At 47.8% G+C, this 25,648-nt stretch overlaps 1 protein-coding gene across 1 annotated transcript in view; it reads left to right on the plus strand.

The window, feature by feature from the left end:
• The first annotated feature begins 292 nt into the window (after window positions 1–292).
• Window positions 293–25,648, plus strand: part of LOC146183896 (O-acyltransferase like protein-like) — a 94,160-nt gene continuing 68,804 nt past the window's right edge. The window contains exons 1-2 of the mRNA XM_084608434.1: window positions 293–533; window positions 9,645–9,856. Of these exons, the coding sequence (XP_084464560.1) occupies window positions 293–533; window positions 9,645–9,856 (453 nt within the window). The remainder of the gene's footprint in view (window positions 534–9,644; window positions 9,857–25,648) is intronic.

Raw genomic sequence — 25,648 nt, forward strand, 5'->3', positions numbered from 1 at the left:
CACTTGCCGGGTGACCGCAAGGAGGCTGCCTGATCCACGCTGGAATGCAGCGAAGCTTTCCCCCTTGCTTGTAAAGTATTGCTCCTCCGGTCGTGCGGCTAGAACCGAGCTCACCACGCACTCTTTTCTGTGAGGTGAGCCTTTGCTACTGTCGTCAGTTACTCGCTCGAGTGGAGAGAAATTGTTTGGAAGGTCGTACATCGGTGACTCTTGCGACAGTTAGATGAAGAGATCAACTTGGATGCTCTTGGTATTGTTGAGTGCTTTGAGCACTTTTGCGCCGGTGTCGTCGATGGATAAGCCTTCCACGAAGAAGGCTGCCCTGAACGCTACCGCGTCTTCAGTGACTATTCCGAGGCGAGCGGACAATTATTTCTCGGCGAGTCTACGAAGCTACATCCAGAACCTTGCGCAGAGGATGCCGCACTGGGTAAAAAAGAGGCTGCTCGAGGCGCCCGTCTCGGCGCAGTGCTCTCTGGGCCTACTCAGGATGATACGTGGACTTTCCAATCTGGAGCCATGGGCGCTGCGTTGTAAGTGAACGCCTGCGCTGCAGTTGGTATACTTATAGAGCTCATGCTCACGAAAGCAGCGGCCGTTCGCGGTCACAAGCTAAATAGTTGAGTCTCTTCAAAATGCTCTTTATCGCGTACCAAGTTTTTGAAGTGGTGAGAGGCACGCGTGAGAGTCACCGGTGTCAAATGGGACAATAAAAGGGGGCATAGATGGCAATCATGGCATTTCCAGCATTGTCTGCACACGGAGATACACAAAGCGAATACTATAGTGCTGGAAAGAAAGATTTAATATGTTTGAAAGAAATATATATTTTACTTTTTTAAGCCTCTAATCTCAAAGAAGTGCAACATTGTTGCGTGAAGCTTGACATAGATCTTGGAACGAAAACCGCGCAAAGGACGAAACACAGGCAAGATGGCATTGTCCGACCTCCAGAGTCAGCACCGGAGCTTAAAGTCAGGGTCGTCTCGAGGGGTCCGAGTCCTCTCACCAGTGTTTAAGAGGAATCTGAGACACCCCGCGCTCTTATATATAAGGACTGCATGAATACGAAGCCGGCTGCCATTGCTTTTATTCTTTTCAGTACTTTTCAGAACATTTCTTTTCTATGTTTCCGCAATTTAGCAGTTTTAAGAAGAAACATTGAAATATTTTCTAAAAAACAAGACGGAGAAAATAGATTCGTTCCTTTTATTCAAAATTATGTGCAAAGCAGGCTGCCAGGTGTTTTTTCTCCTTCCCTCTTTATTGCCTTTCCAACTGTGCTCACTAGACTCCCTTCCGATGAAGCCAGACTTAAAACACTGGCCTGCGTATTTCTTCGTGGAAGTTACACGCATGCAAAGTAGACATTCGCTCGGTACACGCAAAGAAAAAGAGCTACGGAAGGCGGAGCTGTACAGTGTACAAAGAGTCACCGCGAGCAGCCGCTGGGCGATGGTCCTGACTCCGCCATTATTTTATGTTTTCTTCGAGCGGGCTGGTGGAGCACATCTCTGCTTGTCCTGTTATCGTTCTTTTAAAGGTGAAAGCGTTTCTTGGATCACGGAGCGAAAATCTGTGCGTGGGAGCTGTGCGCATCAGTGTGCTTATGTGTCACTCGCAAATAGCCGATGTGTGAGGAGGGAGATTAAGAATGAAAACGATTGGAGGTGATATGCACTGAATAAAAGTTTTGTATGGATATAAATAGAGTTAATGACTAATGCTAATGAATAATGACGATAAATAATGACCAATATGTCAAGCAACGACTTATATTTACCGCAACTGATTGGGAATGAGTAAACATGTTTAGCGATGAGCGGTAATGACAACAATGTCTAGGCAAGACTCATCATGACTGCTAAGGACTAGAGTCAGTATGTCAAACGACGACTTGTAATGACCTCAACTGATTTAGAAATAAGTAAAAATGCTTAGCTATGAGTGGTAATGACTGCAATGACCGCAATGGCTAGGCATAACTCATCATAACTACGAAACGACCAATATGTCAAACGACGACTTGAATGACTGCGACTGCAAAGACTCCGCGCCATGGAAAGCCATGTGAGAGGAGCGACGGTGTACCGTCCAATCTCACACTCGCAGGAGTAAGTGTGACATATATTCGGCCTTTCCTTTCCTGTAAACTAATTACAATGATATATAGCACTGCAACGAACGCGTACTAAGGAACTGAAGTTTCCACTGTGCCGCACGAGCCCCAGCCTCGCTAGCAAAGCTCGACAAGGAGCGCGGATATACTGGGCGCAGCAGCAACGCTCAGAATTTCGCATTTATCCAGTGCAGATTCTGCAATTCTCTCTGTTTTTTTTTTTTTTTTTTTGAGGTAGCTGAAATAGTTGTTACGAAACTAATGAGCGGAGATTTTAAATGTGCGCGTCTTGAGGGTTTCGACTGTGAAATATCAGAATTCAGACGACTCTTTTCCAATACTATAAAGGCTTACACTGTGGTTGACTTCGCCGATACCTTCAGTGGTCGACACGGTGCGATATAGCTGCAATCGCTAGCAAAGCACTCGATCGCGGTTCCTGAAACTCCTTCCTGTAACATTGGAGGCTGCACAATGCCTTCAGCGCCCGTATGTTCGGTTGAAATTAAATACTCGAACTTTTTCACTTTGTATACTAACAGCACGCAACACCTCGCCCTCATTTTTGTTTGGAGCTCATAGGGTGGCATTTATTTAGACATAGTGGGGAAAACGTAACCGCTTCTAGTGCGGGACCGCTTATAACAGAGTTTTTGCAGGCTACTCGCCTGCCTCTTATGGACTCTATGTAAAGACATACCGCTTATTATGCAGTTGCGCGAAGAGAAATAGCGGTTATAGTGCGGTTTTGTAATCCGCCCCGTGACATCACGGAACAGCAAGTGCTCTTCCGCGCGCACCATCGAACTTCCCTTCGTGGCGCAGATTACGCAATGGCTACGCTTTTTCTTCAGTCGTTCTTTCGCGTTTCTCCTTTCCATGGATTTGAGTCGCACCAAGTTTTCTCGCCATGGCTTCCCTCGTACTCTTTTCGTATAAGAGTGAGCAGAAACCCTCGCAGTCTTCGTTCAAGGTTGGTCGCACAATGGCAGCACCACATTTCTCGTAAAGCGGCGAATTGTGAGAAGTCGGTGCGTCACTAGAGCACATGCTCGGCTAGCTTTCTGTGACATGCGCCGAACAATTTGAGCGAGGCGTTATTTTCGCGACGACATAACGGTCCCGTCGAAGCAGAACAGAGACACGATGACGTGGGCTGCCACAAAACTACATTAAATACTAAATGAGAATTCTTCTGGCAGCCTCACCGCGAGGCGGGTTTTACAGCCAAAAGTTGTCGTTCCGAAATGCCTCGCATTTTTTTCTGAAAAAAAAACAAACAAACAAACAAAAAAACAAAAACGAGAAGAGCCAAGTGATGCTTTAGCACACCTCGTGCAGCGCCATTGCGAAGGTTAGCGCGACCGTCTTCGCGGAAATCGGCATGCAAATTCATGACAAGAGCATGCGCAGTTCTGCGGCGGCGGTCGCGGTAAGTTTCGCGGTTACGCTGCGCGTGGTGCGCTAAAACTAATCTAAGCGTGCAGCGGACTAAACTGGTTGCTTTTTGTTCAGTGGTTAATTACGCGTCTTTGAAAGGGAAGCTGCTCATGAGGCCTAAAAATATTTCGACCTAAAAACACATTTTGCATATAGTGCGGATTTTTGTGGCCCCCGCGACCTACCATTACATGTGATGTAGTACGTGTTAGCTGGCGGAGCGGACAAGAATAAACGCTTGCAAGTACAGCCTCGGCTACACTTTCCTCTTGTATCAGTTACTACTTATGCTATATCATCATCATCATCATTAGCCTGATTATACCCACTGTAGGGCGAAGGCCTCTCCCATATTTCTCCACTTAACCCGGTTATGCTATATACTTGTGGGTAATGGTCTTCCCACAAGTTTCTCATTACCAGTAGAACCGTATATTGTTTACTAAATATAGCGTGCGCATAAAAAGTAAAAAGAAAATCAAACAAAGACATTTAATTTGTAATTTGGAGAAAGCTAAGGACTCCCGACAAAATATCAGAGGCGGTGTTATATAATAATAATAATAATAATAATAATAATAATAATAATAATAATAATAATAATAATAATAATAATAATAATAATAATAATAATAATAATAATAATAATAATAATAATAATAATAATAATAATAATAATAATAATAATAATAATAATAATAATAATAATCAATCTTTATTTAATGTGCGCAGGAACAACCATGTGGTCTTAGTGCTGCAGCACAAAAAAAAAAACAAAAATGAAAAAGCACAAACATGTTTACACACACAGAGAGAACACAAAAAAAGAAATAAATAATACATGAAATGAAACTGAGACGAAAAGTATCACGGAAAGTAACCAAACAATGTGTAGCATCACTTATATACACAGTGAGAGAATTTTTGAGCACACCAGGAAAGAAGAAAAAAAAAAGAACGGTAGATAGAAGCGAGGAAAAAAAAACAACAACAACAAATAACTGACATTGATTATAGTAATATAGAAATATACATAAAATAAACAACCATTCCAGGCGCAACAAGTGCATGGTACTTAAAACACAGGCTAGAAATACAGAATAATACAATAAAGAAGTAAAATTGAACAAGGGACAGTAAGATTCGAATATAAAGTTTAAAGTTGAAATATAAGTAAGAAACGGATAAAAAGTAGTTCAAGATACAGACAGCATTGAACAGGAGAAAAAGCAAAAAGTGAAGTAAATACAATATTAAGGCTAGAAAGTGGGAGTTATATGTGATAAAGTACTATTTAGATTAAAACGCTACGAACATCCAATGTAAATGAACTGAGCGAGTTTTGGAAGATGTCAAAGTGAGGACAAAAAGAGTTAAATAGCCACTGCATCCTGTCCAGAGGGGAGTGGGAATGAAGAGGAGAAACCTGAAATGGTCTGAATTCCCTCATGCTCTTTCGCGGAACGCGCAGTAGGATGTACTCTAAGAGCTGAGGGCACATAATGTGGCCATGAAGGAGTTTGTACAGAAATATGATATCAAGTCTGATACGACGGCAGTGGATAGAAGGAAGATTCAGTTGGGCGCTCCTGGTGGAGCGAGAGGGGGACGTTGCGCAGGGAAAGCGATAATGAAATATCCGTAAAAATTTTTTTGTACTCTGTCAACCCTGTCCAAGTTCGATTTGCAAGTTCCATTCCAAACAACCGACGCATACTCCAAGAGCGGCAAGCATATGGACAGGTACAGTTTTAGGAACGGAAGTGGAGTACAGAACTCTCTCGAAAGTCTGCAAACGAATCCGAGTGTGCGCATAGCCCGCTGAGCAATGCGTTTATAGTGTGAGAGGAGAAGCTGAGGGTGCGGTCAAAAAGTGAACCAAGGTCATTAATTTCATCAACCCTGTCCAACAGCACAGAATTCACAGAATAATGGTAGAGAAAGCTATGTGTTTTACGAGTAAAGGACACAACCCTAGTTTTGGAAGAATTGAGGGTGAGTCGATTCTTCGTACACCAATCAGAAAAAGCAGATATGTCCGATTGCAACAACAAGCAATCTTGAAAAGAATGTATTACCTTGAATATTTTTATATCATCAGCAGAAAGAAGAAACGAGGAGTTCCTTATCGCCGAGGAAACATCATTAATAAAAACGGAGAAGAGAAGCGGGCCTAGTACTGAAACTTGAGGAACTCCACTCGTTGCAGGGTAAACGAAAGAAGTCTGTCCATTGACACTGACAATGCAGAAGCGATCAAGGAGATAGTTGCGTAGGAGGGCTACGAGTGAGACTTCAACGCCAGAGAGTAGAAGTTTTTCAAGAAGTAGTGAGTGAGTAACAACGTCGAAAGCTTTGCTCATATCACAGTACACAGTGTCAACCTGACCCCTCTGAAAGACTGCTGCAGAGGCATACGTCATAAACGTGACTAGGTTGGTAGAAGTAGAGCGACCCGACATGAAGCCATGTTGATTCGGTACTATGATATGTTTGAGATGGAAGGAAAGTACGCTGTGCAAAGCTAATTCGAAAAGCTTAGAGGTTGCACATAGAAGAGAAATCGGACGATAATTGGAAACATCAGATTTGTTTCCAGACTTGAAGACAGGAAACACGCGTGCCATTTTCGACACGCGAGGAAAGGCAGCATTTTTTAAACAGTTATTAAATATGGCAGTCAGTACTGGTACAAAGATATAACTGAAGGCTTTTATTATGGCAGCTGGAATGCCATCAGGTCCAGGAGACAAAGATGGTCTCAGACGCTTAAGACTCAGTTATGAACTCCTCGTCAAAGAGAATGGAATTAGATAGTGCACCAGATGGGAGACAAACGGAATCACAATCTGGATGTTTGTAAACGGAGGAAAAATGTTGGGCAAAACTGTCGGCAACATCCCGAATTTCCGAACCGTGAGAGTCAACTAAGCTGATACTTAAATCTGATTTATTGGAACGCTTGCGAACGTAACGCCAGAACTGACTAGGACGATTTGAGGCACTCCTCTCTAAAGACTCAAGATAGGAGTCGTAGTCCCGCTTGTATAAGCGTTTGCAAAGAGAACGCACACGGCGAAACTCATCTGCCCAATTGTGAAACCCAGGGCGTTTCGCTTTACGATGGGCCCTTGAGTTTTAACGCCGTTATTGTTCCCTTGAAAACCAGGAAGGGAACTTCCTACGCGTAGGAGTATGCAAAGGTATGTACCGACGCATACCATCAAGAACTATTTCTGTAAAGCGACTGACTTGTCCATCTGAATCATTAATGTCATTTAAAAGGGACCAGTCGACGGAAGAGAAGAAATTGAAAAGACCGACATAATCACCACGTGCATACGCGAAACGGGGCGAATTCTTCACCCGATCTGAATTAGTAGAAGGTGAGGCAGAGACAGCAGTAGTAACTAGAAGCGGAGGGTAAAATTTGTCACAGCGAGTCAGCGGTATGTCTGAACTCGAAACTCGAACACTTTCAAAATTCGATAGACAGATGTCAAGAATATTACCACAGCAGTTTTCAATGAAATTGTGTTGCTGCAAAGAGTTAAAGGCTATAAAATCAAGTAGAGCGTTACACTTACTTAATATGTAATGATTGTTGTGAGAAGAAATAAATGAGTTCCAGTTGATACCAGGAGTATTAAAATCGCCTAAAATAAGAAGTTTGTGTTTGCTATGACGGGTTATAACCTGTTCGATTGAGAGCAGAACATCATCATAGGCTGAAGGAGGAAGATTCGGAGGAATGTAGAAAGCTGCAAGTAAAAGTTTTTCATATCGATTTAAATTGAGCTCGAGCCACACACATTCTTCAAAAGTTTCCAGATCGGAACGTCGAACACACTTCACAAAAGTGTCAATAGCAATGAACACTCCACCTGCTCTTGATTTGGGACCTGTTTCATTGCTGTCGCTACGAAAAGCAGAGTAATTATTTGGAAAGAAATCATTGGAAGGAATATCACTTGACAGCCAGGTTTCGGTAACCACAACAGCGGTATAACAAGAGGACAAGACGCTAGAAAAAAATTCAGATCCCTTAGTCCGAAGACCTCGGGCGTTTTGATAATAGATATCCAAATTAGGGGCCACTGCAATTTTGGGTCACTTCAAAGGGATGAAGCATATCGTCGTAAAGCTTCCCACGAAAGTCCTTGTATACTCCCATCGGCCACGTCGAAGGATCAACAAGCTTACTGTAGGATTCTTCATCAACTTCAATATGGAAGGACGAGTAGGAGTCGTACTTTGTTTTCAGCTGCCGGCAGGAAATGGAGGTAATGTTCACTGATTTTAGATGGTTGGTAAGGTCTACCGATGTAGTATCGGGACTGAGTTTAGAGACGAAAATAGTCTTCGGACGCTTCTTTTGGTAAATGACAACGTTCAGGACAGATGAGCTCGATGCGCCAGTAATGGTTCGACTTCGGTGCTTCTTCATCGCACTGGGTGAGTTAACCGCACGGTGAGGAGCAGAGGCAGAAGATGAACAGGTAATATCGCCAGGAGTCATCCCTCGATGAAGAGCGGCGGAGTAGTCCACAGATGGCTGCTCCTCACGGGTAGGATTGCCCACGGAGACAACGAGAGGACGCTCGACGAGAGGACGCACACACTGCGAAGCAGCGCACCGCACAAGCTCCTGGCGTAGGCCGCGAACATCGGCACGTAGAGAGGCAATGACCTCGGCTTGTTGTACGAAAGCCTGCGAGTTCTCTCCACGAAGGCGCTCGTTCTCTTCCCGTAGCTGGGCAACCTCATCGCTCAGAAAAGAGATTCCCTCAAGCGCGTCGAGGAGGAGAGCCCGTAGCGAGGCAAACTCACCGCCATGTTCGCCGGTCGCGGTTGAAGGGGGAAAACCGGTCGGGTGGCTCGCCAGGAGCGGGGCGACGGGAGAAAGGAACGTAGCCGCCGGCGCACCACCGTCGCTAAGCCTAACACCGTCAGACGACGACGACGCACACAAATTACACAAGAATGGCCGAGAGCCGGACTTCAGGAGTTGCAGCTCGTCATCCGCCCAAGTGACGCACTTCGTGTGAACACGTTTCGCACAGTCGGCACATCGTAAAAACTGCTGCTTGCCAAAAAACGGGCGGGAGCACAGCGCACATGGGTCCTTACTGGGCGCTATCTTGGAAAAAAAAAGAAAATAATAACAATAATAATTTATTTTTTCTTTACTACAAGGAAGGGGAAGGAGCAGCCGCTAAAAGCTGCTTCCAAGAGCAGCTTGACGGGGCGGCTTCCCCTGTATATGACGGAATTTTACAGCAGAGAAGTCACGCCCACACAGTGAATGGTTTTACTCAAGTTCTGCGATGCCAGTTCCCTATCGCAGCTGTGCGCCTACGCGCGAGCCTAATCCCAATTATCTTTATGCTTCAAGTTCCTGATTAGGCTGTGTTATATGTAACCCTTTTTATTTTGATGAAAGTAGACGTCTTTACCTTGGCTATATGATATACTTCTACATTAGGTACTTCCCTCTGTGTAGTTTTGGTGACATTGAACACACGCGCAATACTTTATTCTTGTTCTGTTGCAAATGACATTACTTAAATTGATTATTGAATGCACACATCTTCTGCATTATACCACGGCTGACACACAAGAGAGTAGAGAGTGGTCAAAGCAGCCGACAGCACTTCGTTTTTTTTTCCTCGATATCCTCCGCTTCCTGAAAAAAAAAGTAAAGAGAATAAACCGAAATGGAATTGAACTGCTGATTAGTCATCACAACTTCATGGACGAACTGGCAAAACGTTTTGGTTCTTTGAGCCATAAAATTACCACCTTGCCGTTTCAATCACACTCGTATAAAAAATCTACCGTGACGGGAAAAATTTTTTTATGCTTCATGCAATTACAAGATTGACTACAGTTGTCACTGACGCCCTAACCACCAGTTGGTTGTTAAAAAAAAATGAATCGTAAATTACTCGACGGGTGAAGGTGAATTCGACATCCTGATTCTTGCATACGGATGTTTTCTGTACTATTCCAAGGAAAGAACGCAAAGCAAAAACTTTTCGTTTAAGCTGTTCATATAGACACTTGCATCCAATTTTCCACGCAGTGCTCGACTCCACTGGAAAGGTGTCCAGTGGTCTGTTCACGGGCTCGGTCACAGACTTGGGATCCTTTGACGAATGCCTGGCCACTGTGGTGCGACACGATGACGACACGGGCCCAGTGTCAGCCCAGTACTGCAGTCTCTACATACGCTTTAGCAACGACACTTCCATGGAGGAGCTGCTCAAGCCGGCCTTATTGATGACCCACCCGAAGGTCAGTTGACTGATGAAAGAACGAGCATTTTGTGTTATGTTTCATTTAACGTACTGTAGATCATGTCTGAAGGTAAAATTACTGAACTTTTACTTATCAAATATTTTTCTGTTTTCTTTGACTTTGAATCTTGAATCATATTTCTAAGATTTCTTTTTAATATCTTACATGAAAGCAAAAAGAGCAGCATTGATACGGATAGTTTATGGATACGGTTGATTAGAGACGAAACGGAACATCATATGGGCTTGCATGGAATGCAGTGCCGCTTGCCGGCTCCGCTATCAAAGCCAGTCCACCAACGGAATGGGAGGGAGGGGAGGGGGAGAGTTCACTTGCAAAAGAAAACAGAAAACGTTCAGCTGGCTCAATTAGCGTTTGCTGCAGAACTTAACTAGCATGTAATTAACTCCCACTTACCAGATGACAGCCCGACCTTGTTATCGAATCTTCATCTTATATTGTTCTGTACACGTTTGATATCGTTGGAGAGGGATTTTTATCTTCAGCCCTGTGAGCTCCACCGAAACATTGGCTCCGGAACGACGCTCAATCTGAGATTCCCCGGTGATGTTCTACATTCGCCTAATCATCGTTGGGCATGCTGATTCAATGAAAACGTTTATATTTAGCGAGGACATCGACTGTCAGCGGTCTTCATTCTTATCCGCATCACTGCAGGACAGTGGAGCTTCCCACTGCGCGAAGGATGCGTGCGATGTCTCAGGTGTGGTGCCTTACCATGGCAGCCCCGCAAGATGCGGAAGAGCACAGCATCTTGTTTAATGGCATTGGGAAATACGCATGCTCAGCTTGCTTAGGTATTCAGAAGCTAGCCCCATTTCTTAGCCGCTTGTTAAGAAAATACGCCAAACTCAATGGTGACGCTTTAAGTTTTTAATTTCGTGAAACCTGAGAACCTCGAGGGATTCCGCACAAACGTGGTGATTATGAATCCTCTTCGTGGCAGGATGTGACCGTTTTAATGTCTCTCGCGCTCGTACAAACTGTTTTCTACTGCCAAGAAAATCAATGGAATGTCCAGAAGATCCTCAATTGCCGCTAGGATATCGAATGTAATTGAGCATCACGCGGTGGTGGCCGGACAAACTTTTGGCTGAAAAATTGCAACGAATTTTCTTAGGAGTACAGCTTTGCCCTCCAAAGCGATACTATGGGCTGTGAGGCCGAAAGTAATTTAATGACAGGAAAACGAGCTGTGGTCAAGCGGTGGAAAAGTGACCCTGGTTTCCTTCTATACATTGGAGAGAGTGGAAGTGAAAGGATAGGTAAAGTACAATGACTTGCTTCGGGTGAGGCAATAGGAGACCAACACTTGCCGACACTAGTCTTACGTGCGCACATACCTGTTTAGATTGCGCACACAACCCGTACAGTAGCAGAAAAGAGCTCTGTCCTAATGGGATAAGCATGGTGCCATTAGGACCGTCCGTTCCTTTTAGATCACTTGTTCAACGCCCAGCTGTGGCCGTCTCTCCCTTGCCCTCGGGCAGGAGTCGGGAAGAAGCGCACGATGGAAACGTAGGCAGGGAGGGAAAGCAGTCCCTTGTTCTCAGGACTTCGCGGTCGCGCTCGAAGACGCGGGGACAGGCAGTTTGTTCGCGCCGCCGCTTCGCGCGGAGGGCTCTTTTTTTAAAGAGCGTTAGGAACTGTAAACACCGCCGACCCCGTAGCACGCCGACGGCACACATCGCGCGGAGGCAGTGCAGTCTTTGAACGAGCGCTTCTTCTGGAATGGCGGCATATCGTTCCACGGCCGGTCTCGAGGGAAAGAGCGCTGCGCTCTCCCCCGAGACCGGCCGTGATCGTTCAAAGAAAAAACGCTGCCAGGCTGAAGGGTGTAAGGCCCTTGTCCTTGACGCGGCACCCACATAAGTGACAATTAGTCCGTGCAGGCACGCTGAGTGGGTCACGGTGACGATTCCAACTCTGAATGCCAACAATGGTGGGAGACGGCGGCACTGAACGGATGCCTGGGGCGCGTGTGTAACAGTCAGGGGGTTTACATGAGACCGATAAAGTCGGGTCGGGGAGGCCTGTCGGGCTGAAAACCGGCTATCGGGCTCATGTATAGGCTAGGGAGTCAAGCTTAACGACCGTCGAGTCGGGTCCCGCCAGGCCGACTTCAGGGGGTGGGTTGCCTCGACCCTACCCGATGGGCGAGGCGCCTCCCTGACGCGTCGGGCAGGCGCCTCCTCTCTTGCCTCCTTGCAGGTCGGGGACGGGACCGTGAGCTGTTCGGCTGAGCATTCCTCCTCTTCTTCCTCTTCAGCCTGCGCCTGGTTCACTTGCTCTACGCATGGTGTAGCAGCGATCTTTGCCCGACAGAATCGAGCTCATGTAAACCCGGACGGGTCGGGCTGGCTAAGCTCGACAACCGGCTCCCCCCTACCCGACCCGCTTGCGTCGGGCTCATGTGACGGATACGATTTGAAACGTGAGGAAGCGGTTCGGCTCTTCTGATGTGGTCAGCAATGGTGCCTGCGCAGATGCCGATAATTGCCCTGCAAAAGGAGCCACCAAGGGCACAAGCTTTGGCCGACGGTAGCGCACGTGGGACTGCGTTATGATGTGCTTTACTGTGTTTTCTTTTTCTTTGCAAGGGGAGAGAGATTGTGTAACACTGCGACAGCATGAGGCGTGGCATGTGACCTAGTGAGCCAATCATTTCAAGGTTCGTTCTCGAAATTTTGCTTGTTGTGAAACAAATTTTTTGCCCTTTTACTCTGTTTTAGGGAGAGGGGATAAACCTTACGGAAATGGAAAGACATGCCAAATTTGGGTTTGGTTTGTGGTGTTAAACGTCCCAAAATGACTCAGGGTATGAGAGACGCCGTAGGGGAGGACTCCAGAAATTTCGACCACCTGGGTTTTTTTAACGTGCGCTGACATCGCACAGCACGCGGGCGCCTTGCTTTCCGCCTCTATCGAAAAGCGGCCGACGAGGCCGGGATTCGACCCCGCATCCTTGGGAACAGTAGTAGAGCGCCGTAACCACTGCGCCACCCCGGCAGGTGCATGCAAAAGTGCTTGTAAACCAATCATGTGTGAGTTCGTTGTGATTGGGTGATGAAAAATGTAGGCCGGGCCCCGAAATTAGTAAAACCGGGCCCCGGGGCCTGCAGGAATTGTTCTGAGCTAGATCTTGATCTCTCGATTGTTCGGCCATACCGCAGAGTTTAGCCAGTTCTATGTTTTCGTGCTTGTTGTTTCCCCTGTTGTAAGTATGTACATTCCTGTATTAAGTGTTCAGTTCAATTTTTCCCTTAAGTCAAGCTGTTGTTGCCAGTTATCGTCGACTCTACCGTCTCAGACGGTGTGGCAGCGACGACAAAGTGTTGGTGCCGAAGAACGCTATTCGCAGCAAGGCAAGAACCCTGAAATTCACCAGCTGTATGTACATGCACGCACACGCACACATACTCGCACGTACGCACGCTAGCACACATCTCAAGGCACAAACGCGTATTTCCGTGCGTGGTTCGCAACGTAAACAGTACAGGCGCACACAGCACAGCTTACGTAATTGTCCTTTATAAAAACATTAGTTTGTTTCGTCCCAAAATTTGAAAGGAGCCTTCACTGCGGACCTGCCATTAGTGCGTTTCGCCCCGACACCGAAGGCCGGTTTCTCGCAGAGAGTCTGAAAGTAGCGTCCGGGGCCCTCCTCGCATCAGTGTAATGAGGACACTTGCATGCACATAACATGATTTATGTTTCTAGTGGACAAATATTTTCATAGTTTGTATTTGCCGAATTGCAGCTGCTGAGTAGCCGCGACACATCCGCCGTCATTGGGTTTTCTCATTCGCTTTTGACGATAATTGTTATCGGATTTACCTGAAATGCGTGCAACCCTGCGCAGCTATTTATTTGTACGTTGTTCGATGCTGTAGTTCACTTGAACGTCTTACCTCGAAAGATGCTTTCCGCGCTTTAAATTGAGCGTTGGTTTGGTTTGATTTGGTAAAACTTTATTTCCCACAGTAGGCGGGGGAGACAGTATTTTCTGATGGATAACTACACCGAATGCTTGCTGCTGCCGCTGCTAGCGAGTTGCTTATATCAAGTCAGCCAATAGAGGGTTAATCCCAGACCAATTTGCTTGCCTGTTGTTCACGGTACCTTACCTACCTCTAGACTATAACTGAGAGAGCACCTGGTTGTTGGAACATGCCGTGAGAGTATACTTAGTTTACAGGTGATTGTACGTGTTTGGGCTAAACACAGCAAGAATCCAGCTTGATACAGACAAGATTAGTATTGTCACGCCGTAATTGTTGTTACCAACAACTGCATGCCTGGGGCTGTTGGCATCAACAAATTAGCGTCAGAATAGTTAGCGGCAATATTGTAGAGGGCACGTTTTCCCACCCTATTAGATTATATTAATTAGCGGTACAGCGTGCCACGCTCGCACACCAATGCCATCTGTGACCGCCAGTGAATAAGAGCCCACAAGTGTTGTTCTTTCTTTATTTTTTTCGTCATTTACGGACCACACCACAAAGCGGTGCTGCGCTAATGCCAGCTGCTCCTGGGTACTGCCGCCACTGATGGAGCTGCCTTCTGCGGCTGCGTCGTGCGAGGTCTACAGGCGAGCAGCGGCGGAGTCTCCAGCTGCTTCCGTGTGGCTCTCACTGGGCGATGTTTTTGGGGCGGCGGTGACTTGTGCATTCTCCTCCAGAGGCGTGGCTGGGGCCAGCTTGATGATGTGAGGCGCTGGGTGCTCAGCTGCACTCACTTGCGCCGAATCAGTCACCTCTGTTGTAAAAACCTGGTGTATGCGCGCGTGGTTCGCCAGGTGTCCGCTTTGAACGAAGGACTTACCGCAGACCAGGCATTTGAAGGGGCGTTCGCCCGAGTGCACGCGGATGTGGTTCTTCAGGTGACCCGTCTGTGAGAAGCACTTGGAGCACACTGGGCACATGTGCGGCTTTCCGCCTGTGTGTAACCGCATGTGGTTGTGCAAGTGGCCACTCTGGGTAAATGACTTGCAGCACACTTGACACTTGAAAGGACGCTCACCCGAATGCACGCGCATGTGATTGGAAAGGTGTCCGCTTTGCGTGAAGCGCTTGGAGCAAACGCCGCACTGGTAGGGACGCTCACCAGAATGCAGCCTCTCGTGGTTGGAGAGGTGCCCGCTCTGGGTGAAAGTCTTCGTACAATGCTTGCACTTGTATGGCCGTTGGTTCGTGTGCATGCGAACGTGACTGAGCAGGTGGCCGCTCTGAGTGAACGTCTTGTTACACACCTGGCACTCGTACGGCTTCTCCCCAGTGTGAAGACGAATGTGATTGTTGAGGTGGCCCACCTGCTTGAACTTCTTGGAGCAGATGGAGCATGAGTGGGGCGACATCTCAAGAGAGCGCCGCTTTGAAGAGCCACGGCGCGAGGCAGGCTGCGACGGACGTGGTGCCGGCCTCACTTTCCGTGGCGGGTCGGGCACCTTCTTCTCTTGTTCTTGAGCCTCTGTGGCACGGTGCAAGGGAGCGTGCACCACCGTGTGGTTATGCAGCTGCACATGCAGCCTGAAGTGCTTGCCACAGACAACGCAATGGGCCGGTGGGCAGGACTCAGTGGATGCGTCATTGGAGCTCGTCTCCGCTGGCTCAACAGAAGATTCCACGGGTGGAGACTGAGGCTGAGCTCCCGACTCCTCGGCGGTTGGCGCGGTTCCCACCACGCACTCGTACTGCACAGGCATCGAGCAGAAGTTCATCGGAAGCGTCGACGGAGGGCTTATGAAGCATTCAATGTCGTCGGTATCTGTCTCCATGTCTGTTGCGCGGGGAGAGCTCTCGGCAGCCATCGCCCCGCTCTGAGGATCGAATGGGGGCTGAAGCGGTGGCAGGAGCCGGCCTCTCGGGCGAAGATGGTAAAGCCTTGAGAGCCAGGCCGTTCGTCTTCTCTTCTGGACTGCGGGCTCGTTCTGAATGCGCGCATGATCATCTACTTCTGCTTCCTCGTCCTCATACCTTCATCAATAATTGAGTGAAGAAGAACGAGGTGAGTAGTGTGCTTGGAGCCATTTTTTGTCGTAATCCCCTAGGGAAATTCTCTTCTATATGCCACTATCCTTGGACAATCCTCCTGAGGGTATGTACCATTTTTCAAGCGGCCAACAACAACAATTACTACAGCGACCTCCCGCAACAGGTACTACATACCATTTCTGCAAATGCCAACAAGAACAATGAAGCTGATGCTGAATATTGATTGCTTTTTTTGACACTGCTAAAGCTTTTTTTATTCATGATGCATCCAAAACTGAAAAAAATTTATTTCAGACTTGTCTCAAAATCTCGTACGAATAAAGACGTTCTTACTTGATAGCATTGACACAAGGTCTATAAAAAGGAAAACTATACAATTTTCACACATCGAAGCTTCGCAGTTGAAGAAAATATTAATCTTGGTCCGGGAATATAAATTTGGGAGGAATCCATCTTGGCAGATTCTTCCAAACACATTGGGCCAAAATGTCAGAGGATCATCTTTTAAAAACTATCTCCACCAAACCTACCATTTTTGTTCGACATATCTATTTTAGAGCCTGCGCGCGGAATATAAGGAGCGAGGGGACAGTTGAAGAGGTCGCCCCCATAATCAAGCGAAAAACATTACATCGGAAAGCCACGCTGAAACGCATTTTTCGACAAATGCTTATAACAAGCCTCGTACCCATTTTCGTCGCTCCGCTTTAGAGAAAACTCCAAACGAGAGACGGCGGGCAGCCCGATGTGGCACATCATCGTGGTCTTCAGCGTCAATACCCACCCGGTAAGGCAGAGCCCTCTCCTATATCTCCTATATCTCTCCTATATCTCTCCCACTAAACGGCTACGGCTACCTTATCTTCACTAAGTTCCCAATTTCATCCGCCCACTTAACTTTCATCGCCCCTTGCTACGTTTGGCTTCGCTTGGAATCCAGTAAGTCACCCCATGGCGACCATAGGTTCAGTTCAGTTCAGTCGTTCAGTCGTGTCCGACTCTTCGTGACTTAACTTTCATCGCCCCTTGCTACGTTTGGCTTCGCTTGGAATCCAGTAAGTCACCCCATGGCGACCATAGGTTCAGTTCAGTTCAGTCGTTCAGTCGTGTCCGACTCTTCGTGACTCTATGGACCATATCACGCCACGCTTTCCGGTCTCTCACTATCTTCCTAACATCAACTTCATCTGCAGTGCCTCGAGGATGCCGTCTAACCATCGCGTTCGCTGCCATAGATTACCTTGCCTTTATATTAAATTCAGCACTGATTCTTTCTGTCTCCTTTTTTTTCTGATTTGCGATGGGCATGAAGGATGACGACGAAGACTTAGACGTTGAACAATAAAAACTTTGTATATCTGAATGGCGTGGCTTGACTGAAGATGGAGAAAATTTTAGAGTACCACATATATGGAGCCACCGGAGCTCTGCCAGTCAGAGGCTCCTCATGAGAACCCTTAGATTCTCGATAACATCTCTCAAACCACTCGGCTCGCCGCCGATTAGGCAAGTCCTCTCATGGGTATATTCTGCCTGCATCAGCAGCCTGTGGCCGCATATATCCCACGTGACACGGCAATACAAAAAGCAAAAAAAAGCACACTAAATCGCATGCCGACGCTGGAATTCGTACCATCGACCGGCGAGTAATATAGGTACGTTTTCGGCGAATGGGGGGGGGGGGGGGGTATTCACGAGGCACGCACTTTCTGACGAGACCTAGCTCACGCTTCCATGGCGATATATCTCTCGTGCCGTAAATATGCCCAGTCCCTTGGCTCGAGGTTTCAACAACGCGACCGCGACGACACATGGCTCACAGGCCGACGGGAGCACGTATTTCGCCTACTACGTGATGATCTCGAGCTCAGTGAACCTACATGTTCTTTGTCCGCGCTCCTTCCTTCTTGATTTAGGATAAATTGTCATCATATTGTGTTCCCTGACCCACACTGCTCACTCCCTGTCAACGTTACTCACTTATTTAGCCCCCACACTTCTGACCCATATGTGAGCACCGGTAAGATACAGCTTTTACACGTTTTTCTTTTGAAGGACACTGCCAAATCGCTATTCATTATCTAAAGTACCTGCAAAATTCTTTTCTCTCCGCCATACTTATTCTTCTAGTTATTTCTGCTGGATGGTCCGGATAAGCGGTCACTGTCGTCTACGTCGTGCCACTTATCAACAAGTCCTGTAATCGCCTCTTAATTTATTCAAATTTTAGAGCGTAAACTCTGCTTTTCCCATGTTAAACCTCAAGGTCACCTGGTTTCAAATATTTGACTTCGAACTTACGCGCTGTGCAACAAACATGATCGTCTTGATTCTGCAGTCATTCTTCTGCTCAAGCTAGGTACTGTGCATGCGCCAGTATCATCTGCGCCTCGCCATCGTTCCGCCTCAAAAACATTGCCGCGATTGAGTTTCGAACCCCTGCCAGAACGAACATACCAGCGTCCCAGGCTCGAGGGCACTATTTCGCCGCAGCCGATCCCGCCTCGTGTAAAACTGCAACATACTCTCGCGGTGTGCAGTGAACATCGTAGTCTTCATCAAAACTAACTGCAATACACTCTCGCGCTGTGCACTGAACATGGTTGTCTTCATGAAGTTCCATCTGCGCCAATCCTTCATTTAACATAGGTAAATAAGTACATATGCCACCTGGGTGATAGCGGGCGAGGCCCGTGAGCGTACTGTCGGACGAAATACCCCAGGCGGTGTGAGAAAAGTGGGGGCATGGCGTAGTGGAAACCATTCCCCCTAAAGAGAGAGACAGCGGCTGGTGCATACAGCCTGCTGAGATCATCGAATAACGAGAAGTCCGGTTAGCCCGTTGCCAAGAAGCTTACCAAGCGCGGAAGCGAGCTAAGATCGAAGCGACCGAAGCGACTGCGGCTGAGGACTTACACTTGTGAAACTTCGTTCATGTATAGTTTAACCTTTACAATTTCTTTTTTAAATCTTGAGTATGCCTTGAATGAATGAATAGACCTTTATTTAAATACGGCTTTCTCTTTAGTTCTATAGACCGGTGATTTCTAATCTTTCGGCCGTAAACGATCGAGCTGGTAACTATTCTCTCCCACTTCTCCATTGGGAGGCTCCTAATAATCTGTAGTTCATTGCTTTTTGGTACGTCCAAGCCATATAATATAGATTCGGACATCCCTCATAAAAGAGACATCTTTTTGAGTATAATGCAAGATATATTTTAAGTAGACGGCTAAGTTTTGGGTGCGTACGAATCTAGACTTTGTGTAACGCTTTCCGTTTCCTTTTTGGTAAGCCCTTGATCACTCATAAACCCCACTTCACTCTAATTTGGCTTCACGCATTGAGGGCTGGAAGGCTTTCCACTTTAGAATATGCATCATAAACCCTTTGTCTTGTTGATAACAACAGATGCCAGGCCTAACATCGATAAGTAAAACACGTCGTTTTGATTTCTCTAAGAAGCTTTTATCTTTTTAACTTAATCTCAGCCGTTCTAAATGCCACCTGCAGTGCCCAGACCGGGTCAAAATATGGTTCCCTGGGCGCTTAGAGATTGCTGCCACCAGCCTCTTGGGCTGCTACAAATGAAAGACAGCATTATAAGTGACTAGAGGCGAGGTTTGGGCCGACCACATGTCTGGCTTCGACCATACAGACATAGTAGCGAAGGTAGCTGATGTAGGCAACCTGTGGATTAGGCAGAGCGCGGAAGCTCGTACATATAAAGGCGCAGGAAGATGGCAGGAAAAAGCAGTAATGGTACCCCAATAAATGCCCACTCTTTTCTCTGGGCTGTGTGTTACGGCGCTGGGATCGACGTGGTAAACTTCAGCGCAGGCTGCCTATAGTTCTAACGTTCGGGCTGCCTAACATTTTCTCTAAGCAGTGAGGATTTCTTGACAATAATCATTTCAATATCAAGCACTCCTTGCAATTTCTTTCCTCCCCTTCGACATTTGCATTTATTGGGAAGTCACCAATCTCTTTCCTCCCGTCCTTTCTCGACGTTACACCGGTAAAAGTATGTACCATGAACTGTCGCCACTCATCGCTTCTTCTCTATGCGTCTCACTCGTTCTTCATAAGGATTCTTACGATTCGCCTTACACGCATCTAACCAGACCTCTTTAATATTACCAGTTGCGAAACTTCCCATAAGGCTCATGTATAAAAAAACGGCGGTTTTTATTGGTCAAATTTCGGCTGTACACGGATAGTGGCGGCGCTCGCGGTCATTTAAGTAAACTGCGTCTAAAATGTAAATTTTTACATTGTTGATAAATGCAAAACCACCTGACAAGTAAGATCAGCTGAAAAGGGGCATTAGCAGAAATTCTTAGGCTTAAGAGTCACAGTGATAACTAAGAGGAAAAAAATAAACAAACGCAGCGATTTTCAGAAGGCAATGACAGTAATAACAGATAGCTTTTATTGGCCGCTTCTAGATGGCGCCACATTTCATATGAACCCGAAAAATGCATGCTGCAGTCGCTTTTCTAGGCAGTTTCCCAACTGGTATGATCAAAAAGCTCTGCTTCTAACACTGACAGCCCATTTTCGCCTTGTATACTGCCTCATTAGTAGTGCCTCCGTGTGCAAGCAAAACATGCCTGCCAACTGATCTCTGCTTTATTCCGATTACAGTATTCGTGCCAGAATTCATGACACACAGTAGCGTTCGTATCAAGCCTTCCAGGTTCCTCAAATAACATCATGCTAGTTATATCGCCAGAGTGCGTGATGCTTCAACAAAGCGGCGATTTTTTTAGCACCCTTTCGCTGTTTCTTCCCAGTAACATGTCATGCATCTCTGCAATGTGCCCCCCCCCCCCATTCCTAAAACAGGTTATCTCTAGGCAAAGCTTAATTTTATTATGTAATTGTGCTGGGCTCATCATTATAAACCGTTATTCACAATTTCTCTAAACATGTGCAAGAACTGGCGCATGTGGCACGCAAATGTCAACACAACCATGAGGGCCTTTCCTGTTATCAGCTAGAAGAACGGTATCATCGGCGGAGCTCTCCAATTTAGTGGCTTTCGCATCGATACCATACCATACCATACCATCTCATACCATATAATACCATACCATACCATACCATACCATACCATACCATACCATACCATACCATACCATACGATACCATACCATACCATACCATACCATACCATACCATATCGTGTCATTGGTCATATTGTTCGGGGTAGTTCAGCTTGGGATTGCAGAGAGCGGGCACGGAAGACAAGACTTAAACAGCAGACGTATTCTGCAGGCACCAGCCGGCACTGCTCGAACGTCGTCTTCTCCAAAAACTCACAATTCTTCTTCCTTATGCGCATATCGGTGCATGCACCGCCTAATACAACACTACCCCGCGGGTTGAAAAGCACCGTCTCGGTGCGTACTAGCGTCCAAACCAGGGTCCGTGTAGTACGGCTTGAGGCGTGCGACATGGACCGTCTCGGTGCGTGGTGTAGAGGTATGGCGTGCGGGATGCAAGGGCGCAATTTCGTATGTCACTGGAGTCACTTGTCGTAAAATACGGTAGGTCCTTTATAACGGGATAGACGTTTTTCCGAGAGGCCAACGCGGCGAGCTGGGGTCAAAAGCAGCACGAGAGAGCCGCAAGTATACTGGGTGTTGCGATGACAGGAATCATAGCGACGTTTCTGGGAGTACTGGGAGGCTGCGAGTCGGTTGCGAGCAACAACGCGGGCAGCATCAGCTCAGGCTATGATGTCACGAGCATATGAGCTGGCAGTGGCGACAGAAGGGAACAGGCTGTCAAAAGGAAATAGAGGTGCACGAACGTATAGAAGATAGAAGGGAGAGTAGCCGGTAGTGTCGTGACTCAACGAATTGTACGCAAATGTCACAAATGGCAGCGTTATGCCCCAGTCGAGGTAGTCATCAGAAACGTACATAGACAGCATGTCAGTCAGTGTCCGGTTAAGGCGTTCGGTAAGCCCGTTCGTCTGTGGATGGCAGGCAGTCGTGAAAGAATGATGAACTTTGCACAACAGTAAGATCTCGTCGACTATACGCGCAAGAAAGCAACGGCCACGGTCGGTGAGCAGTTGTCAGGGAGCTCCATGGGCGAGTATAGCGTCGTTGAAGAGAAAAGTAGTGACATCAGTTGCACAACTGTTTGGTATTGCTCGTGGGACCGCGTAGCGTGTGGTGTAATCAGTGGTCACTGCAATCCATTTGTTCCCCGATGAGGACAGTGGAAAAGGCCCTAGAAGATCCAGGCCCACTCGGGAAATGGGTCTATGAGGATGGCGATCGGCTGTAGAAGTCCAGCTGGTAAAACTGATAGCTTTTATCGGCGTTGACAGCGGTCACAAGCAGCTACGTAGCGGCTGCTTGTGACCGCAAAAGAACCGACGGTGCACACTGTCGTATGTGCGAGAGACGCCTAGATGACTCGCTGTGGGAATGTCGTGAAGCTTGTCAAGGACAGTTGTGCGTAGGTGCTGAGGGACTACTAGTAGAAGGTCGGGGCCATCAGGTCGCATATTGTGCCGGTATAAGGTGCCGTCATGGGGCGCAAACAAACGATGGGAAGGGTCCGGCCGATCGGCGCTGAGGCGATTGATAATTTCGCGAAGCTCTGGGTCCTGGCGTTGCTCACGGCGAATGTTGAAAAAGTTAGAAATAGAGAGCACGCAAGCGTCATTGTCACATTCAGGTTGGCTTGGCGGGTCGACTGGATGACGGGACAGGCAATAGGTGTCTCGATGCAACTGGCCAGACTTATAAACTACTGAAAAATTGTACTCCTGAAGGCGCAAGGTCCAATGTCCATGGCGGACAGTAGGGTCTGAGTGTAGAAAGCCAGCACAATGCGTGATAGTCAGTGACTACTGTGAATGGCCGCCCATACAAGTAAGGACGGAACTTCGTAATGGCCCACACTAGTAGGGCTACGCACTCACGTTCGGGGATGGAATAATTCTGTTCAGCCGCAGAGAGGAGTCGGCTGGCATAGGCGATGATGCGAGGGGAACCGAGCTGACGTTGTGCGAGAACGGCACCAATTCGATGACCGCTTGCATCGGTGCGTATACTCTGTGGGCGCTGACGAATTGAAGTGAGCCAACACTGGCGGACCGGTGAGGCGGGCAGTAAGAGCGACGAAGGCGGCCGATTGTTCGTGGTCCCAGGAAAAGGAGACCTCTTTTTTCGGAAGCTGCGTGAGTGGATGGGCGATTTCCGAGAAGTTTGGTAAAAATTGCCGGAAATATGAGCAAAGTCCGAGGAAGCTACGTACGTCGCTGCTAGATTTCGGTATACGAAAACCACTTACAGCGCGAATTTTGTCGGGGTCTGGCTGGATGCCATGGGTGTTGACCAAATGTCTTAGGACCTTGAGTTCCCAGTGACCAAAGCTACACTTCTTGGAGTTCAGTTGAAGACCAGCGCGTCGGAAGACGCTAAGAATAGTCGAAACACGATGTAGGTGGCCCTGGAATGTTGATAAAAATACGATGACATCATTGAGGTAGCACGTATATGTGGTTCATTTGAACCCGTGTAGTAATGAGTCCATCAGAAGGTCGCAGGGGCATTAAGCCGAAAGGCATCACCTTGAACTGGTAGAGGCCATCCGGGGGGACAAAAGCCGTCTTTTCACGATCTCTTTCGTCAACAGAGATCTGCTAATATCCAGAACGCAGATCGGTGGAGGAGAAGTAGATGGCCCCATGCAGGCAGTCGAGGGCGTTATTGATCATTGGAAGAGGCTACACGTCTTTGTTATCTTGTTCAGGTGTCGATAAGCTCAAGCAAAACCTCAAGTACTAGCGGAGACGCCCAGGGGCTGCTCGACGGCTCAGTAATGTTGCTGGCCAACATTTTTTCCACATCTTCCTGAATTATCCGGCGTTCGGAAAGAACAACTCTGTATGGCTGTTGGTGAATAGGGCGGGCAGCTCCAGTATTGATGCGATGTATGACGGCGGACGTTTGGCCAGGGATCCGTGACCGAAATCAAAAATGTCGCTGTACGACCACAAAAGGCCGGCAAGGGCACTGGCATATTCAGGACGTAGGTCAGAGGCAACCATGGCTGAGATGCGGTCCTCCGGACTATGCTACGGGACAGGCTGTGCAGGTACCTCGGCGTGACGGTCGGAGAGAACTGCAGAAATAGTAAAGCTGGAAAGGTGACAGCTCGGCAAGAAAAATGCCCTCCGGGAGAACTTGCGAAGATATGCTGAAGTTGAGTACGGGAATGTAGGTGAGGTTATTCTCGACGTGTACAATCTTATTAGGTAGGGCCATCTTGCGCTGTAGAGTGACGTCAGTGATGGTGTTGACAATGTAGTCGCCGTCAGGAAGGGAGAGAAAAGGTGACATGGACACGTATACTGCCGCCTCGGGAGGTAGGCGACTATATGTACTGAAGCGGAGGCGAGGCTGGGAAAGGTCAGCACTAGGGTCGTGAACACAACGGGCAGGGCAAGGCGCAGAAGTCCGGAGGAACAGTCAATGAGGGCGGAATGGGCTGGTAAAAAGCCTAGGCCTAAAATAACGTCTTGAAGACAAGTAGTAAGGACGGTGAAGAGCACAGGGACATGGTGGTCGGTGATGCTAACGCGCGGAGTGCACATTCCGATGATGGTAGCAGTGTTTTCATCAGCAGGACGAACTGTAGAGGCGCTAGCAGGCGTACGAACTTTTTTGAGGCGCTGGTGGAACGACGAACTACGGACTGAAATATGGGCTCCAGTGTCAAGGAGAGCTGGCACAGGGACTCTATCAATGAGGACATTGATCATGTTGCGGCGTGGTGCGATGGTGCAAACACAGTTGGCTGTCCGGGTTGATTACGCAGCGTCACGTCTGGGCGCTGCGTTGCCTTGTTGCCCGAGTAGGGGCCTTGGTACGTTCGGGACAAGCTGCGGCGAGGAGTAGGTGATCGGGCACGGTGGGCTTGAGGCGATGGCGAACGGCGAGGACGACGGGCTTGCTCAATGTTCTCGGTACGAGTCTGTGCTGGGGTGACAGAAACGCGTCGTGGAGCATAATAGTCATGACGGACAGGGCTGTAATAGTGGCGAGAGAGAGAGAGCCGGGCGGCTGCGGCAATAGTGGGACGTATGGCCAGCCCGACAGCAGAAGCAAATAGGCCTATCGTCAGATGTGTGCCACTCCGCAGGATTGCGGGTAGGGTAGCGCGGTGTATAGGGCGGGGTTGTGGTAGCAGCAGCAACCACTGGTATTGGCTGTGGTGCAGGGGGTGGCGTGGTAGGATTGGAAACGAGGCCCACATTCGCGAATTCTTGGCGGACAACAGCCTGTATCATAGATAGCTATTGTTGCCTCTGCAGGAGGTGATGTAAGTGTAACAGGAGTCAAGGCCTCGATTTCCCCGCGGACGATGGTAGTGAGGTTGTTCTGACTTGAAGGATGCTGCAAACTGGGCATATTGTCACATGCGGATGTAGTCGCCGTGTTAGGAAGGCGCTCAAACCGATGGACGATGCGGCGCTGCTTCGCCTGTTCGAAACGGCGACAGACTTCCATTACTGAGTCCACCGTAGAGCAGTCTTTGCAGTGAAGTATGTTGAATGCGTCATCAGCGATACCCTTAAGTATATGGCCCACTTTATCATCTTCGGTCATGAAGGTGTGCACCTTTCGACACAGGTCGAGGACGTCCTGTATGTAGGTGAGGTATGATTCGGTTGACGATTGAGCACGAGTAGCCAGGTCTTTTTTGGCTGCTAAAGATTGTCCAATTGGCTTGTCGAGCAAGT

Source organism: Amblyomma maculatum, chromosome 7 (genome assembly GCF_055883805.1).
Source record: "Amblyomma maculatum isolate TAMU_Amacu chromosome 7, ASM5588380v1, whole genome shotgun sequence".
In the NCBI taxonomy this organism is placed as follows: domain Eukaryota; kingdom Metazoa; phylum Arthropoda; class Arachnida; order Ixodida; family Ixodidae; genus Amblyomma; species Amblyomma maculatum.